This window comes from Tursiops truncatus, chromosome 4 (genome assembly GCF_011762595.2).
Source record: "Tursiops truncatus isolate mTurTru1 chromosome 4, mTurTru1.mat.Y, whole genome shotgun sequence".
Classification (NCBI taxonomy): Eukaryota; Metazoa; Chordata; class Mammalia; order Artiodactyla; family Delphinidae; genus Tursiops; species Tursiops truncatus.
This window is the reverse complement of record NC_047037.1, coordinates 66,099,019-66,116,676: the sequence shown is the minus strand read 5'-3', so window position 1 is coordinate 66,116,676 and position 17,658 is coordinate 66,099,019. Positions and strand designations below refer to the sequence as shown.

The window sequence follows — 17,658 nt, the reverse complement described above, 5'->3', positions numbered from 1 at the left end:
CAAGTTGAGTGCCCATTTGGGAACCCCAGCCCTGAGCACCAATTTGAAGGCCACAGCTTACTGTAAAAATGTGATGGAGGAGGGGGGGAGTAAGTGAAGATGGGGGAAACAGGCATGAAAAATTATATGCCTATCAACTCACATTTTCACTTTTTCCCATGCTGATTGTTGTGGTTTACTTTGATTAAACGCTGCTGATGACTCCATAGATCAGAGATAACAGTGGCTGAACTTCCACCACTGGGCTGCTTTGCTTTCTTTCCAACTGTGCTATTAACTTTGACGGTGTCCACCCTCCACCACCCAGAGATGCTTAGGACAGACCCCCAGGGGCACACGCTGTGGACTCACCTGACAAGGCTGCAATCTGTGGGGTACGGAGGTGGGGGGGTGCAGTGGGAGGTGGATGGCATGGAGAGAGGGGGAGGGAGGGCCTGGGTGGGGCTGAGTCCATTCATGTCTCCAGCCATTGGCATGTGGGTGCCCATCATAGGAACTGAACAGAAGCAGGAGGAACAGAGAGGGTTACTGCCGTCATCACATACCAGCATCCCAGTGGTCCACCTCGCCTGGCTTAATGTTACCAAGGGCCTAATCTACCAGCCTTCCTTTGCAGTCTTATCACTACACCCCTTTAAGTACCCTACATCTCAATGAACAGAACAGTCACCAAACTCCAAACTAATTACCTACTTCTTGACCTTGGTACATTCTCTTAGGACGACCTCTTCCCACTTTGTTCTCTACTTCTAATGATCTGTCCCAATTGCTTGCTGCTCCTGGTGTTAATACAGTCCTTCTTGTATTTGTCTTCATGGGTTATATTTCTGTCTCCCTCACTAGGCTAGTCTCCTGAAGCATGGAGATTAGACCTTATGCACATCTGGGTCCCCACAGACCCGAGCACAGTGCCTGGCACAGAGCAGATGCTCAGAAAACTTAAGTGAACAAACGTTTGAATGAGAGAGGGACCTTTGGAATATTGGTTTGGGAATGGGAGGATTTATTGCAATATTTGTAGGGAACCAAATGCCTCATAAGGAAGGATGCAATGAAAGACCCCAGCTCTTTTTTCTGGTCCATTTCAGGATTATATTTGGGAACACCACCAACTTGGATTGGTTTCTTACTAAACCATAAACTGTAAACATTCACTTATAGAGAAGAAAAGCTCAATACCAATAATATTTATGAAACAAATTTTGTCTTCAGGTAAAAAAAAAAAAGAGCAAAATAACGTATCTACAAAAAGATGAATGTAATTTGCCTCTACTTCAGTGAACAGTAGTGTGCCAAAGGGGAAAGGCCTCTGCCACCAGCTACCCAGCTAAAGAGCATAGGCCTAGCATGTCTTATTGGTTTCCCTCTGACTCTCCTGATGCCATTAGAGGAAAATTATGAAGCATAAATAAGAAAAAGTAAGTAAACTGGAACACAAATGTGAAGGATCATTACCACTACCACTGTTTTGTCATCTCAAGAAAAAGCTGAGGACTCTAAGACGTCACCAGAAAGAAAGCAAAAAACAAATGGTTCCTTTTCCTTTTACTCTCGAAGCAGCAGACCTGCCAAAGGGTCAGGTTTAGAGTCTTAGGATGTATTTGTCACGAGTGAGAGAGCAGTCTGGCTCTAATGTCTTCGTTGTCATACCAGGTAACCAAACCTCATATATCTCTTATCTCATTAAAATCTAAACATGTGCTATCAGAACCAGAAAGAGTCATAATCTTAGCCTCCCTTAACTTCTTTAAGAAAAACCCAGTCTCTTCAAGGCAACAGTGAAATGCAAGTGTAAAGCCTTGATCAAAATAATGAACGATTTCTAGGACAAGACTGAGGCACTGTTTTATGAGGGTGATTACAGGATACATGGACAGTATTTAGGCTTTTGCATCCCTTCTGCATTTTTACCATCTTTTTTTCCTTTCAAGTTTGGGTATCCACTCTGCTAGGTTAAGTTCTAGGGGACAAGCTAATTATATTTACAGCAAAGCTATGCACCAATCATCATCCGTGTCGAGGCCCGATTCTCACATTGTCTCTTATAGTTATACTTAGTTGATGTGAGGAATCTGTGTGTGAATAAATAAAAGGGAGACTCCTTTCCCTATGTCAATTCCTTAATAACTGTGTATAGGATGGAATAGATGAGTTGAGAAGCCCAAAAGTGTAGGGCCACAGACGCATAAACTTGTTAACTGTGCAGAGTGATAATTTTATGAATGGAAAACTGAGCATTAGAGCAGAGAGGTGACTCGTCCAGAGTTATGCAGCTAATGCTGCAATAGAGTCCAGACTAGGATCTATTTCTCTAGATTTTAAGTCCACCACACTATGCTACTTCCCACAAGTTGGACATATTTCCTTTTGACTATCTCAAAGAATGTAGAAGGTGGGTCCCCATCCAGGTTGGTAGGAAGTGGACTGTTCTTTTTCACAGAGATCCTTATCCCTACTAAAGGAACAGCCTTCTCTGTCTCTACCAGTGAGCTCTGTAATGAACCATACATCTTAAAAGTGAGAAAAAGTTCACCGTGAGAAATTTAAGCCACTCAACTTGGATCTGTCCTGTCTACTGTGCCTCTCCCGTAGCTTCAGAGCAAGCCTTCCCCCCATCCCAGAGCAAAGTCTTCCCCTACACTAGCCCTATGGGTCCTCCAGCTGCAGCTAAAGGGAGATGCTCTTACTGTTGGCTCCCATGCCATCGGGGATGGTGGTGGGAGTGAGGGTGTTGCGCTGCTGAGGGTTGATAAGCTGGCTCACGGAAGGCAGCTTGTTCATGCTGTTCATTTTGTTCAGAGGTGGGGAGCTGTTACCGTAGGAAGACTGAGACTGCATCGAGGTCCTGGGAACACAAACACGGGAAGGATGGTGAGCACGGGACGCTGAAGAGTGGGGACTGGTCATTTCCAACAGGTCTCATATTAAAACATAGCCTTAACTGTACACTTGCCAAAATATTCCTCCAGAACAATGACAGGAACTTATTTGTGCTTCTATCTGAGAATCTCTCCTACCTTGGCAGGGATCACAAGGCTATCATCAGATCGTGTGTTTCCTACATGAGTAGAGGACAAAGCTGAATATCTTCCTAAAGCATCTCCTTTGTGAGATGGGAAATCATTGCATCTTTTTTTTCCCTCTATTGTTTTCTCCATCCCTTTCAACGTGAAAATCAATAAGGGAAAAGAACTGAGTGAAGACCCAAAGGCTTATGAAAGACATGGAGACGCCATGCTAAATTGCAGCTGAGGCGTTTCACCTCTAGCTTCCTAGGCCATTTGGGCATATACAGAAAATAACCACAAAGCCAGTCAAACAGGGCATTTGGTAGCACGACCTGCCATCATGCAGAGGCCTCAACACGGAAACACGCTTTCTCAGCTTAGCTGTTCATGGGCCATGAGGGAACCCATCGGAACGTCAACAGCCTCTCTACACAAGGGGAACCCAGGAGTCCAAACACCTGTTCTGTTAAGTTTCCACAAGTCTCTTGAGAGACAAAGAAAAAAAACAAACAGTTTTCCATTCGGCATTACTTCAGTTTGTAAATTTACTAGAATTGGTTTGTCATACGATGTATTATATTACATACAACATTCCCTATTCAACTGCCATGCCCGACTTTTCCCTTGAATATAGAACTAGTGATATCTAGAACCGGGGAAGGATACAGAGTCAGATAAACAACGTTTAAGTCTCCCTCCAGCATATGTTAGAAAGCTATAGGTCCCTGTGCAAGCCAGTAAATATCCCTCATCAGAAAACTAAAATATATAAAAACTTAAAATATATACACTTACTGCATGAGTTAGATGCTAGAGGTGGGAAAACTAATAAGAAATGGTCCCATCTCGGAGAAGCTCATAGAGTAGTGGATACATTGGGATAACAATCCAACCTACCTTGTAGGGCTATGGTGAGAACCAAAAAGACAAGATGAGGAAGAACTGTACACACTGTCAGGCATTTACAGTGAGTCATTATTGTGACCAGAGAATGAAGGTTGGGCTGAGCATGTAAAAGGGGAAAACCTCCCCGTTTACACTCCTCAAATAAAAGGTATTATTTTGTTCCTATTCGTCTCCTCCCTGCTGCAGCCATATGTTTATTAGAGAAGAGAAGAAAAATGTTTCTTTGAGTTTTATTTGCTTGTGTGTGTGTATGTGTATCCGATTTAGGAGGCTCTGTAAATGAATCCAAGTTCCAAACAAACATGGTATAATAATGTTTGAAAAAATAACAAGTGGCTCTAACACCTGAGTGCTACAGTCGTGCTAGGCTTGGACTTCAAAGCTCTGCATTCTCCATAATTACACAAAACAGGGAAGGCTCCATTCCGTATCACTGAAGAGCCACAGCTAGAGGAATTCAAACACTATGCTATATTTGCATAAATGAACATGACAATTAATGTGCAACTGACGATTCAGCTGCATTTTAGAATCACTGTCTTAAAGTAGGAGGGTATTGATTTCTCACTTTAGCCCTTCTCAAGAAGACAGGTTTAGATCCATGTTGTATAAATGGGCATTTATATAATAAACTCTCCCAACTGTTAGATTCTTCAGGTTACCAAGCTCTCCTTTATCCATTTTCCAAATGAGTCTCACATCTCGTGGAGGAGGACATGGGATGGCAGGGTAGGGATGGGCAGAAATGATTATGCCTGTTGTACAGATGGGTAAATATAAGACTCTGAGAAAAAATGTGCCTAAGTCACACATTGTTAAATGATGGGCTGAGAGGTCTCTTGGCTCCTAGTCCAAGAGTTTTTCCTTTCATTCTGTGACACCTTCCCAGAAGTAAGACAGTGGAGTGCAGTAGGTTACATCAAGAAGTGGGTGAAGTAGTAAGAGGAAATAGGAGACCAAGATGGAACAGGGAGCAAGGGATATAGTAAAGGGAGACCGAGCTATCCTCAAACCCACTCCATCCCTGTGTAGAAGCCTTGCATAAGAGTCAGCACATTTGAATACACCTAGGAACCTCTGTAAGTCCATATCAAAGTGCAAGAATGTTCAGGGCAAGGTGATCAAGAGAAGCTTTGCTAGGTGCTTCTTCCTCTACCTTTGCCCACCACAAAGCAACAAAGATGCCAGGTTACCCAGACTCCAGAGGCAGGTTGGTCCTCTGTAACCTAAAGAAATGTCTACATATCTCTCCCATCCTCGCAAATCAGTCAAATGTACAGCAAGAGCTAATGGAAGCGTTGCTTGAACCATTAATGCCCACCACTAGGAAAGTAAAAATGTATTTAAGAGCTATGAATTTTCCCTGGACCCTCAATTATAGTGAACGCCTTCTTCCAAGTCCTGTTACAATTCCTTTCTCCTGTTTTTGGTGGTCTTTATTTTTGACCATTTTGTTAGTTCATTTATTTTAAGCCACTTAAATTATTGTTGAGGAAGGTAGGTCACAAACCATAGAGAAACGAAGAAGGAACATAAATTTTGGAGCCAATCGAAATATTAGAGTTCACATTCTCGATCTGACACAAATCAATTAAGTGACTTTGGGTATTATATAGGTCTCTGGAGTCTCATTTACTTAATCTGTAGAACAGGCATTACACTCACTCCAGAAGACTTGCTATGAAGATTAAATGAGATTATGTAAGTGCCCTGGACATTGTCCTACAATTTGTCCTAGAATTCCACCAAAGGATTCCTTCTTTGGCCTTAAATCTTCCATTGCTAATGAAAAAGCAACTCTCTAGTGGAATTTGGCAATACATCAGGGTGAACCTATTTTACCAAACCACTTTTGCATGGCGGGATCCGAGAAGGGAAAGGGATATTGGGGGTAGAGCAAAACACCGTGGATATGGGGCAGGTCAGAAAAAGGGAAGACATGAACATGAGAAAAGGAATTGTTCCTCCTCGAAATTTTGCCCAGTACCTCCCCACATGTAACTTTTCTCTCTAGCTGAGGAATCTTGCTTCTAAAGACGAAAGGCAGCATTTATTCTCCAGCTAAGTCAACTGTAATTATAAAATATTTTCTATCAGTTCAAATGTATGCATTTATATAAACATCACTATAAACACATTAAAAACTTCCATAAAAATAGGGTGAAAGGGAAAAAAAACTTCCAGAAGAAAAAACAAACATTAAAAAATTAAACATACTAACCGTTTAAGGAATTTGTGAATTCCTTAAAAGGGATTAGAAAGTTTTTAGATTAATTGAAAACGGTGCCAATGTAACAGGATCATCTGATTTTACTATTATACTTTTATCTAAAACATAAACATGTTTTTTCTTAAGTATTTTTCTTGTTTTCCTTAAGTAGTTTTCTAAGTGACTATATTAGTTTTATTTGGAACGGTGGTTTATGAAGTTTTTAAAACTTGTTACTCAAAGATCAGAACGTATTGTAACTTTTTTTAAAACCTGTGCACAACAGGTTCCACTGGATATTTCCTAACACCAGTGTCACAGAAGCCAATTTATTTAATAAACTGGAATTTGATTTAAATTTCTTCTAGTGAACTTGGCAACTGAAGATATAACTCAAGGCTTATTCAGAGATGTGAACAAATGATGCTATAGTGCCTAGCTCTTTATGACGAAATTAAACATGCACAGGGCTAAAATAAATTTTCAAGTTAGCATGGGCATTGAAATTTACTTTTAGGACTGATGACCTTGATACAGAGTATCTTAAATAAAAACACCAACTATGACAATAGTGTAGACAGAACCAAAGTGACCTATTCTTGTTCTTTAGACTTACACATGGTACTTCAGGCACTTAAATGAAAATATTCTAGCATTTAAGGAATTTCAAAAAGCAAAAGAGACAGAAAAGAAAAACTGCGAGATAAACCAAGATGCAAAAGTTTATTGAAAATTAAAATCACACATCCATAAAGCAACAGCCTCAATAACAAGAAATCATTGCTGTGGTGACAAAGAATAAAGAGCTGGTGACCTGGTGTGGGGAGCAGATTTTTTAAGTCTTTATACTATTACTTTAAAATATGATTTAAAATGGAAATAGATTCTCTAAAGTCTTTGAACCAAAAAAGAAAAATTATCTACTCTTCCTGTCTTTAATTCTTAGGCCAGGAGTGTTGATTTAAAAACGTGTCCGCTTGGACATCACTTAAACAAAGCATAAGTGTCCTGGACACGGTAATTTGAACAGTGTCAGTGATATGGCTGATCTTATGGTGCTCCAATCAAAGGAGTTAATTATAGATTTGGTGAGAGGACTTTGAATTCCATGGTGGACACGGAAGAATGATATATGACTGCCTGAAAGAATATTACTGGGGTAGTTTTACCCTCCTCTTAAAATGACAAAAGAGGTTTACCTGCCTTGGGGTCCAAACACAAATTTTGGAGGGTTTCCAAAAGCAAGGAAGACTATCACATCAGATGCTGACATGGGGTGGCAGTGGCAGGACCTGACACAGAATTAATGAGCTTTTTACTACATATGAGGGGAGGATACTGGTAATGCAAGTTCTCAAAAAGAAGAAAAAATCATTCCCCGCAGTGGCTACTCATGGTAGTTATTACCTCTCTGTCCAGCAGTACACTTGACACCTTAGCTTGTTACTATTTGCAGTATCATTGCATGACCAGCATTAAAAGGGCCTGAGTCTCTCAGTAACCTACAGTTTACTTCTGCCTAGACAATAACAACCTTTTTTTCTCCTTTTCTTAAAAAGACATCTTAAGTTTGAGACCTGCTCAAAAGCTTTTTCATGAGTTTTAGAAACACAACAGAAGGTAACAGAAAAGGGTTCCAATAAACATCGTAATGCCCCTCTTCCCAACCTGAGCTCCTCCCTCCCAAGAAACAACACAAAAGCTCACAGACAGACACAAGCGTTCCTGATGGACCAATGCTAGATCTAAGGATACAGAATCTGCAGAAAATGTCCTTTCTTGTACAGTTTTGAGTCCCTTCAAAGATTTTCTTACTAGTGGCTGTGTGCCTTTGAGCAGTTGGGTCTCTGAGCCAAAGTGTCTTCAAGTCCTGGCTACGAGGGCTTGATACACACACACACATACACACACACATACACACACACACACACACACACACACACACACACGGAAACACAACAAACACATACGCTCAAAATACAGAGATGGGGCTCTATGGGTACACTGATCGGTTTGGGGGGCTGGAATGTCTAAAGAAGACGTCAGATTGCCTCGGGCTTTCTCTCCGGGGCTCCACAAGCTCATTCCTGAAGCAGGCTGAAAGGAGACTGCAGAGAGGAACCAGAGAAAAGAAAAGATGAAGGCTTAGGACTTCATATATTCAAATCAACTGAATACAGAAACACATCCTTCTACCTTCATGATCATAGTATAGTCAGAACAGAATGTCGCACGGCTATTTTTGTTCCTTCCTCTTTACCTTCCTTTAAGATCACTCAGAGATGACTTCCCAAGACTTTTATGAAGAAGAAATGAGAGAAGGCAATGGTAGCTATCTAGAACTATTAGAATCACCTGTGGAACTTTTAAAAAATTTATTTTCCAGGATCCTTTCTGAGACCAGGCTGGGACCCAGGCATACATACACTTTTAAGAAGTTCCACAAGTTACTTAGTTGAGGACTACTGAGACAAGGTAGGTCAAGATGCTTTGTATGGCGCTTGGCATATTGGGCTCAATTAATTGCAAAAAGGAATGCAGAGACAAGAAGTAACTTCAATCTTTTGTAAAATGTCATCTTCCCAATTATGATACCTCATTACTGTTCCTGTCTAGCTTAACTCTGAAGTATGAAGAAATATGATCTTATCAGTCTGGGGGCTGTGTCATCATGCCTTTGTAAAGAACTACTAATGAGCATTTTGCATGTGCCCAGATTGTGATGGATAAATATCCTAATCCTTTCAGTCACAAACTTGGCCTAGAAATGCACATATCAAACTCACGAAAGCAACTTTTGCATAATGAAGAAATCAATTATGACACAAGGATGCCAGGAACAAATCCTCTTATTTTCCTAAGGGTTGTGCAACCCCATGAACTGTTTGGGAATTACTGCCCGGATGGCTTTTGAATCACATATGGTTACTCCTGGCAAAGGAACAAAGCAATTTTCACTTGCTCAGTGCTGAGATTTAGTAAGCCATCTCACCAGCAAGAATTGGGATCATCTTAAAGAAGATGCCAGAATACAAATTAGTAGGGAAGCAATTTATTACCAACTAAAGAACAATGGCTTCGACTTCTTGTGTGGATATTACATCTTGGGGCTTCTCTTGGACCAAGGATTGAATAAGACAACATGCAGAAATCATCCTTCACTTATGAAAAAAATGTCTGGACCAGAGAATTACACACTGAGACTAGAATTGAGACAAGTTCTGCAATGAGATGTGAGAAGTTAGAAAAGTGATTTAATCTATCTGAGGGTGTTTTTCTGCATTGCCAATTCAGAGCTAATAAATCTCTGTCCTGACAACTTCCTAACATTTTCGTGAAGTTCTAAACTAACTGTGTAAACTGTAAAGGCTTGTGCAGTGCCATGACCTATAAGGTTGAACCCCATGAAACTGCCCATATTTACCTTTTTTTTAATCTATGAAACTGGCAATTTCAAACAAATATTCTGGAAGTGTGGAGAATTTCTAAGTCAGACTTAGAAATATGGTATTAGTCATATCTGTCAGTGAGAGAGAGAAAGATTTGTGTCTTCTGCTTTCTTCTACATGGATAATTCTGAAAATATTACTTGCTTCTTTCTCAGATACATGAATCTGAGGAAGAATTATCAACATTCTTGAAGAAAATCGTAGCCAGATGAGCTTAGAGAAATAGGACTTTACGCTGAAACCACAAGGGTAAATACCAACTACCTGATACAGGGACAGAAAAATGGGAATGAATGCTTGCTTTGTGTTTTCTTATTATGACTTTCTTAACTAATGAAGCAGCCCAGAATATTGTAAAGAGCTATGTCTTCCAGATCTGATTCTAGTCTCAGATTTATTATGAACTGGCTATGAAATCACAGGTGTAGTTCATGGGGCCTCAGTTTCCCCAGCTATAGCACAACGGGGCTAGAACCATAGTCTTGAAGATCCTGTTCTGCTCCAGTATTCTCTGACCTATATCATGGATACTAATAAGCTGCAATCATCAAGTGATCATAAAGGAGAAGGAAACACTAAGAGCTCCTCAGGATGTCATACATTTGTATTAAAATCAAAGTACATCTATCCTGTAGAAACTTAAAAATAATTCTCCAGAGTTGGGCTAAGTAAAATTTTAACAAAGTAATGCTGCTCTCAGATCAGATCTTACCCAAGAAGGAGGGTAAATTACAGAAGAAAAAAAATGAACAAGAGATAGTATTGGTCAAAAGTACACATGTCAAAAGATTGCTAAAAAGGTCTCAAGTGGCTGCTGCAAAACTGTCTTAAGAGTTAATGTCCCTTGAAAATATGATGGTAAGGAGTCTAGTGGCAAGAATGGGTCCAATTTGTCCTCTCACTAGATTCTGGCTCCTATGGACGTAACTCCCTATGTTTATTCCAATGTGAGCAAATCAACTAAAATCAAATTTCCTTATAAATGGAATAAAGCCTACTTATGGCTTTGATAACAACTCGATTCACAAAAACTCAGTGTAAGATTTATCCTCCAGAAAGCCTATGATCATGAAGGTAATTGTGAAGGAATTTTTGAATAAGGAAAACCATGCATAAATGAAAAGCAAGCAGTGAGAAAACATATAGTGAGGAACTAATAGAAGCAATTAAACTGAAAATATTTTATTGCTACCTCGTACAGAGTGTATTCTCTTCCCATTAATTTTCACTCTACTATAAAGAAAAGCATAAACTTGATTCCTTACCAGCATAAAATATTGGTACTAAGTTTTTGCAAAGGAAATCACAGGCTATCATAGGCATTTTCCAAGCTGATGTATTCTTTTCAAATGATTGCCAGGAATTAGATTTCCAGTTTTCTTTGTCTAATCATTCGTGCTCTTTCTTGGAGCTTTGTATAAAAATAAAAGAGCTGAAAAAAACTGAGCTGAAGAATACAGCAACTGGAGAATTTATATAAATGTATATCAATCATTGGAGGGAGACCCATGTATATATAATGTAACAAAGACATAATTAGATCAAATGTCTATATTTTGCAAAGAGTTCATTTTGCAGTCTGTTATATTTCCATGCACAAGTTATCACAGCTGAAGTTAGCTCTTATACACTGTGAGACAAGCACTCAAAAACATGCAATTATACATATAAATGGACACCACAGGAAACTACGGGGCTACAAATTCCTCGCTATTTATCTGTGACCACCACACATGCAGAAAAGTGAAAATATGTCTCTAAAATCTTTTGAGCTTCTTAAAATAATAATTTTAAGATATATTTTCTTCTTTGATGAAATAGATTGTTTTATGGAATATTAATTATAAATAAAACAATTTCCCTTTAGAGCAATGCAAGCCAATTAGGCTAGATAAGTTATAAGCCCTGGATAACTCATCATCCAGGGACATGGGACTATATATCCTCGTGTACTCCATGTAAACAAACAAATGCACATGTCTCCAACTGAAACAGATCATCTTGGCTTGTAAAGTCTCTAAAACTATGACAAAACTATTCCTTCTACTGTATAATCTATATAAGTTGTTTAAAATTGTCCTATGAACTTACATGATGCTGAGAATAAACTTCCAGAGATTTCTTAAGATTCAAAAGGTGTTCTGGTTAGGAATTCACCACCAAACCGTAAACTATAGGAAGGCAGGAACCTCATCTACCTCATCTCTATTTTTACTGCTTTCACGTAGCAGATCGTCAGTAAAAAGCTTATTACATGAGTCACGTCAACTATTCCAGTCTTAGCTGATGATGAACCATATTCTGTGTCTAGATGGGCATGTCTTTTTCAGCCAGAAGAAAGACAAGAGAAGCCTCTGCTAAAGACTGCTGCTGTTTTGTTAGATACTGAGATGACACCTTAAAAAACTTCCTAAAATCTTTTAATACCTCTCTACTTTAGAATATATAGATTAGCTTCCAGATACTCCTATCAAAAAATATGAACATCAAGAAGCCATGAAGGGGCCACTCTTTTATCTAGAAGAAGGATTGGCAAACTATAGTGAATGGGCCAAACCTGGCCCATAAACTAAGAATGGTTTTTACATTTTTACACGGTAGGAAAAATTCAAAAGAAGAAGAATGTTTCATGACAAGTGAAAATTATATGAAATTCAAACTTCAGTGTCCATAAAATAAAACTTTAGTTTAACAGCTGCTCTCACTTATTTACATATTGTCTGTGGTTTGCTGCTGTGCTTCTGAACTGGGGAGCTACAAGAGACCATATATATGGACCAGAAAGCCTAAGATATTTACTACTGGTGCTTTACAGAAAAAAAAGTTTGCCAACCCCTGTGCTAGAGGGTCAGACCTTTCAAACCACACCATTTAATACTGACAGAACTTTTCCTGTTAAAAAAGAGGCAGGAAATTACGGAGCAACGAGTTCAGCATGATCTGCTATGGAGTAGTTCTTCTGAGGTCATTTTCGCTAAGCCAAACATTTCCAGAGTGAACTGGTGACGATCTGAGAGTATGTCTTAATAGCGTGACATGCATATCTTGGAGAAGGCATTTATCCCCTTTGGGTTTGTAATTGATGCTACAAGTCTATTTCTTTGATTCCTCTTTTATGAGTTTATAAGAACTAAATCAGTTTTGCACTTGAATGTATTAATATATATTTCTATCTGATATCCTAAAGACTACATAGGATTGGCAATGGGAATTCTGTAACCTTGAATTCTAATTCTCCTTTGGAGTACCCTGTGTCCCCAAGGAACTGCCTGATTCAACTTTCCAGTCAGCCTTACTCTAAAACCTTATATTTATGATTTGCAAACTTTCGTGCCAGAAGTGAAGGGTGAGATCTCTTCCAGGCAAAAAAGGTCTTAAATGCTCAAAGAGCCTGAAGTCCTTTAAAGAGAGAGCATACTTATTTTCTATTCCCCTGCTGCCCACCCCATACCTCACAGTCAGTAGGTATGGGCTCAGAGGATGCCTTCTGACTATCAGAAATGCAGTCCAGCCTTCTCACCTACATTTATTTTGATTTAAAAAAGAAAAGCAATCTCTTTTTATTACACTTTCCATAGGTATCTCTCTAGAGTAGCTAATAATATATGAGAAAAGATCCACTCTTTATTGCTCATTTACATTTCTATTGTAAAAGACAATCTTTGACTTCGGCAAGATGGTTTGGGTTTATTTTTTTTTTGCCTGAAGAATAAAGTCAAATGCTTGAATTACTAAAATGAGCCCCAAATGTCTATATTTTACGTCTAACTGCAGAGACTCTGGCAATACTTCCAGTACAGACACAATAGTTTTTAAGCTAACAAGTGATTATTCTTAACCACAGAAGGTAAGTATAAGTGGAGTCTCTTCCTTTTATAAGAGCTATTTTATTCAGGTTAGTCATAAAACAATGAACATAATCAAAGATCCAAGAATCTAGGTAAAAATTAACATGTAAATAGGTTGTATGTATATTCTAATATGGTTGCAAAATCTGGCCTCATTGATGTAAACACGTATCGCTGGAAGAAGACCTAGAATGGGGATGTTAAAACACGGCAATATGATGCCACTTTGCCCTTCTGCCTCCAGATGTTTGCTAAATGAGCATGCACTGGGACTCTGAATCCTCAACACAGCACTCAAGACACTTATAGTAAAACCTATGTGCTGTCTCCAAAACAGTCTTCCCAAAAGTGGATTTTGTGCATCCCAGGAGAGGGACAAGATAGTCTATCGAGATGAGGAAGAGTACATGTTTTTAAACAGACACATTATTACTAGAATAGAGTGTGTACTCAAAGTTCGACTATTGATAGATGTGCTTGGATCAGAGGCATAGAGAAGAGAACTAATTCTGTTAGTGTGAGTCTTTTTTGTAATTCACTTGAAATGGTTTGTATTCAACTTCAAAATATAGGTGGAACTTCTCAAAGGGAAGGTTATAAGAAACACAGAAGATTGTTGACGTGAAAAAAGGTGTCCCACACCAGCCCATCTGAACCTACCATATTCTGCTCACAACCTCATCTTTTACATCACCCAACCGTCACCCTGTTGCTGACCTGAATAAACAGTCATCTTACTCACATCTCCTAAAATGAGACAGGGACACACTCACTGTTTCTGAAGTAAATGCTGGTGTTGCTGTTGCTGCTGCTGCCTGTATGTTTCAATCGTGTGCTGAGGAAGGTACTGCATGAGTTCCAGGGATTCTTTGATCTTCAGCAGCATTTCGTAAGTCTCACGGCCCCTCACCTATGTCAAAGAGCAGAAGAAAAGTGAAGAAAAAATGAAGAGCTGTAGAACTATCAGAAGTACAGGCAACGCTCATTATTCGTGGATTCTGCATGGACGAATTCGCCTACTTGTTAACATTTATTTGTAACAGGAAAAACAACACTGGCAGGCTTTGCAGTCATTCACAGACATGCGCAGAGTGATGAAAAGCTGATTCAACCATTGTGCAAGTTCCCGGCTGAGGGGGAAGAAAGTGATGCTCCGCCTTTTTGTTTCAGCTCTCATGCTAGAAACAGGTGTCCTTCTCATGGTCTAGTCAGGGCCACATTTTTCACTTTTTGTGGGTGATTTTTCCGTTTAAAATAGTTCCCCAGGGCAGCTGCCATGCTATCTCATGTTCCTAAGTGCAAGAAGGCTGTGATGTGCCTTATGGAGAAAATATGTGTTAGATAAGCTTAGATCAGCCATGAGTTATAGTGCTATGGGCAGTGAGTTCAATGCTAATGAATCAACAGCATATATTAAATAAGAAACACACATGAAACAAGGTAATGCATTGATCAGTTACTAAAAACATGACCAGAGGCTCACAGGAACCTAATCCTGTATTTCCTCTAGGAGCAATGATTCAGTATTTGCGAGTACAGTGTTCACAGTGACTTTATAAAGCATAAGTACCACAAATAACTAGAACTAACTGTAATTACCTCTAGAAGAACACAAGTTTTCAGTGGAGGTAAAATGTGCTTCCTTCTTTAAGAGAGTCTCTTAAAAGCTTTAAAAAGTCTGAGCAGCTATTTACAATAGCCAGGACATGGAAGCAACCTAAGTGTCCACTGACAGATGAATAAAGAAGATGTGGCCCATATATACAATGGAATATCACTCAGCCATAAAAAGAAATGAAATTGAGTTCTTTGTAGTGAGGTAGATGGACCTAGAGTCTGTCATACAGAGTGACATAAGTCAGAAAGAGAAAAACAAATACCATATGCTAACACATATATATGGAATCTTAAAAAAAAAAAAAAAGGTTCTGAAGAACCTAGGGGCAGGACAGGAATAAAGACGCAGACGTAGAGAATGGACTTGAGGACATGGGGAGGGGGAAGGGTAAGCTGGGACAAAGTGAGAGAGTGGCATGGACATATATACACTACCAAACGTAAGGTAGATAGCTAGTGGGAAGCAGCCGCATAGCACAGGGATATCAGCTCAGTGCTTTGTGACCACCTAGAGCGGTGGGATAGGGAGGATGGGAGGGAGACACAAGAGGGAAGAGATATGGGAACATATGTATATGTATAACTGATTCACTTTGTTATAAAGCAGAAACTAACACACCATTGTAAAGCAATTAGATTCCAATAAAAATGTTAAAAAAAAAAAAAGTAATCCCAGTCAACAAACAAACAAAAATGTCTGAGCAGGACCAGGACTAGAGACAGGCAAGTGGAGAACAAAGGGCACTTGCCTGACCCCGAGAGTGAGTGTCTGTTTACCCTGTGCACCCTAGCACATCACCTGTCTCCTCCCTGAGCATGAGAGGCAGAGTTTGTCAGAATTCAGAAATGGAAAGATTTTCTCTACCTTTTGTTGGGTTAACTCCTACTAATCCCAGCTCTGGGATCATGCTCTTTGAGAAGCTTTTCCTGACCTCAGTCTTTTAGGCTGATTCTTCCATCCTTCCTATGTGCTCCCACAGTGTCATGCCTAGCTTTGCTGAAGCACTGATTTCATTGCATTATGCCTATTTGTCTCCTCACTAGAAGGCAAGATCTTGGAAGGTAAGAATTGTACCCTACCGATCTCTAAGTGCTCAGGGTCTTGCATTACTGCCACTCAACAAAATACCAACCAAATTCATGGTAAATTAAGAGGTTTTTTTTTTTTCTTTATACATTTCAGTTTGGCTAATTCTTCACTAGAAATAAGATGTAACAGAATACAGGGTATCTCCTCCATGAGTACAAACTGAAATTTCATGAGAAAAACAGCTCTTCCAGTGGTTTCTATCTCATCAGCTGAAAACATACTAGGTCTTTCGGAATATCTAGTGTAGCAGGAAAATGTTTAACTTAGAGTTCACATGTCAGTTTCCATATGTAGCCTGAGAAACAAGACACTGAGAATCTTAGCTAACTCACTGTCTAATTATTCTGCCAGCAAGCAGTCTAATTCCCTTACCCGACCTTCAGGGCCCGAAGAAGGAAGGGCAGCAAGCACAGCACACCCAAACCTGTGGCTTAGTGTTAATCCCAGTCAGATCTCCTGGCCTAGCTTGTCTGTGTTGCAAGTCAGTGTAGATGGCATCAAGGGATATACTGGTTACCCAAACTCTGCTGCCACTCTAGATAGCAAAGACCTAAGGTAATAAGAATTCGATGAACTACAACCACGGCCTAAAAAGGGGCACCTTGGTGACCTTGAGAGGGCTTATATTCCTTGTAGGAATGAAAAACGCTCCTACACAATAACTGGGCCAAGTCTCTGGCCATTCCCATATAACTGAAGAGTCTGCCTGACTTGGCTTTCTGTCCTAAATTGGTATGACCATGCTGTCTAAAATCATCTTATCCCTCTTAAATAATGAAGTACAAATTAATCTTAAATATTGGCATAAGAAAAATTTTATTAGGAAGGTAGCTTTGACTGGGTGAGCCGTAAGTAGAAGAGCCCACACTGTTAATATGTTCCAGAACTGTAGAGGGAAGGAGTAATTTCCTAATTTTGTAAAAAATAAATTCTCTGTTTTCTCTCACTAGTCTCCATGACCCTCTTCTCATTGTCACAGATAATCGAAAGATGACCTCAGAGTAAAACTCATTCAAAGAAGGTGAAAATGAAGTGATCATGAATACCCAAGGGAGACTCACTGGTAAGTATAGCAGTTCATCATCTGGGGATCTTCGTTTCTTGATGGATGTCATCTGGATGCCATGTGTATTTTGACGAAAAGCTGGTGGAGGAAAAATGCAAGTTTCATCCTGGGAACATTTCTGAAGCAATAAATACATTTATTACACAGACAGTAGCATGAGCAACACTTATGAGATTAGAATTTCTAGTTCTAAGCAGCCAGTAATTGGTGATGATTGCTTTTACCTTAGGTGTAAACCTAGCAATAATGAAGCGGGGAGGAGGGAAGGTGAGGGAAAACAAATGAAAGAAAACCCCGGGGGAGGTCGGGGAGGCTGGGAAATGGCCTCTGGCTTAAGTAGTGCTGCAGGAATCCTTGTGTCTTCCTGGCATGGGTCTGTGAACAGCTGTTCAGGAAAGGAAGATACATTGGTTTTGTGTTTTATTTTTCAGGTCATTTATCTTCCAAGGAGGCAAATGCATGCTA

General features: G+C 39.6%; 1 protein-coding gene across 5 annotated transcripts in view; it reads right to left on the bottom strand.

Moving 5' to 3' along the window:
• The window catches only part of TP63 (tumor protein p63), a 100,453-nt gene that overhangs the window by 7,555 nt on the left and 75,240 nt on the right, over positions 1–17,658 (bottom strand). For 4 of the 5 annotated variants that reach the window (XM_019946064.3, XM_019946063.3, XM_004319990.4 and 1 more), the window contains 4 exons: positions 17,189–17,271; positions 14,194–14,330; positions 2,688–2,845; positions 352–496 (listed from right to left, as the gene is read on the bottom strand). In XM_019946064.3, coding sequence (XP_019801623.1) covers positions 352–496; positions 2,688–2,845; positions 14,194–14,330; positions 17,189–17,271 — 523 coding nt within the window. Of the gene's footprint in view, positions 1–351; positions 497–2,687; positions 2,846–6,827; positions 8,232–14,193; positions 14,331–17,188; positions 17,272–17,658 lie in introns of those variants that run through there. The other variant, XM_004319992.4, reaches the window with a different exon arrangement.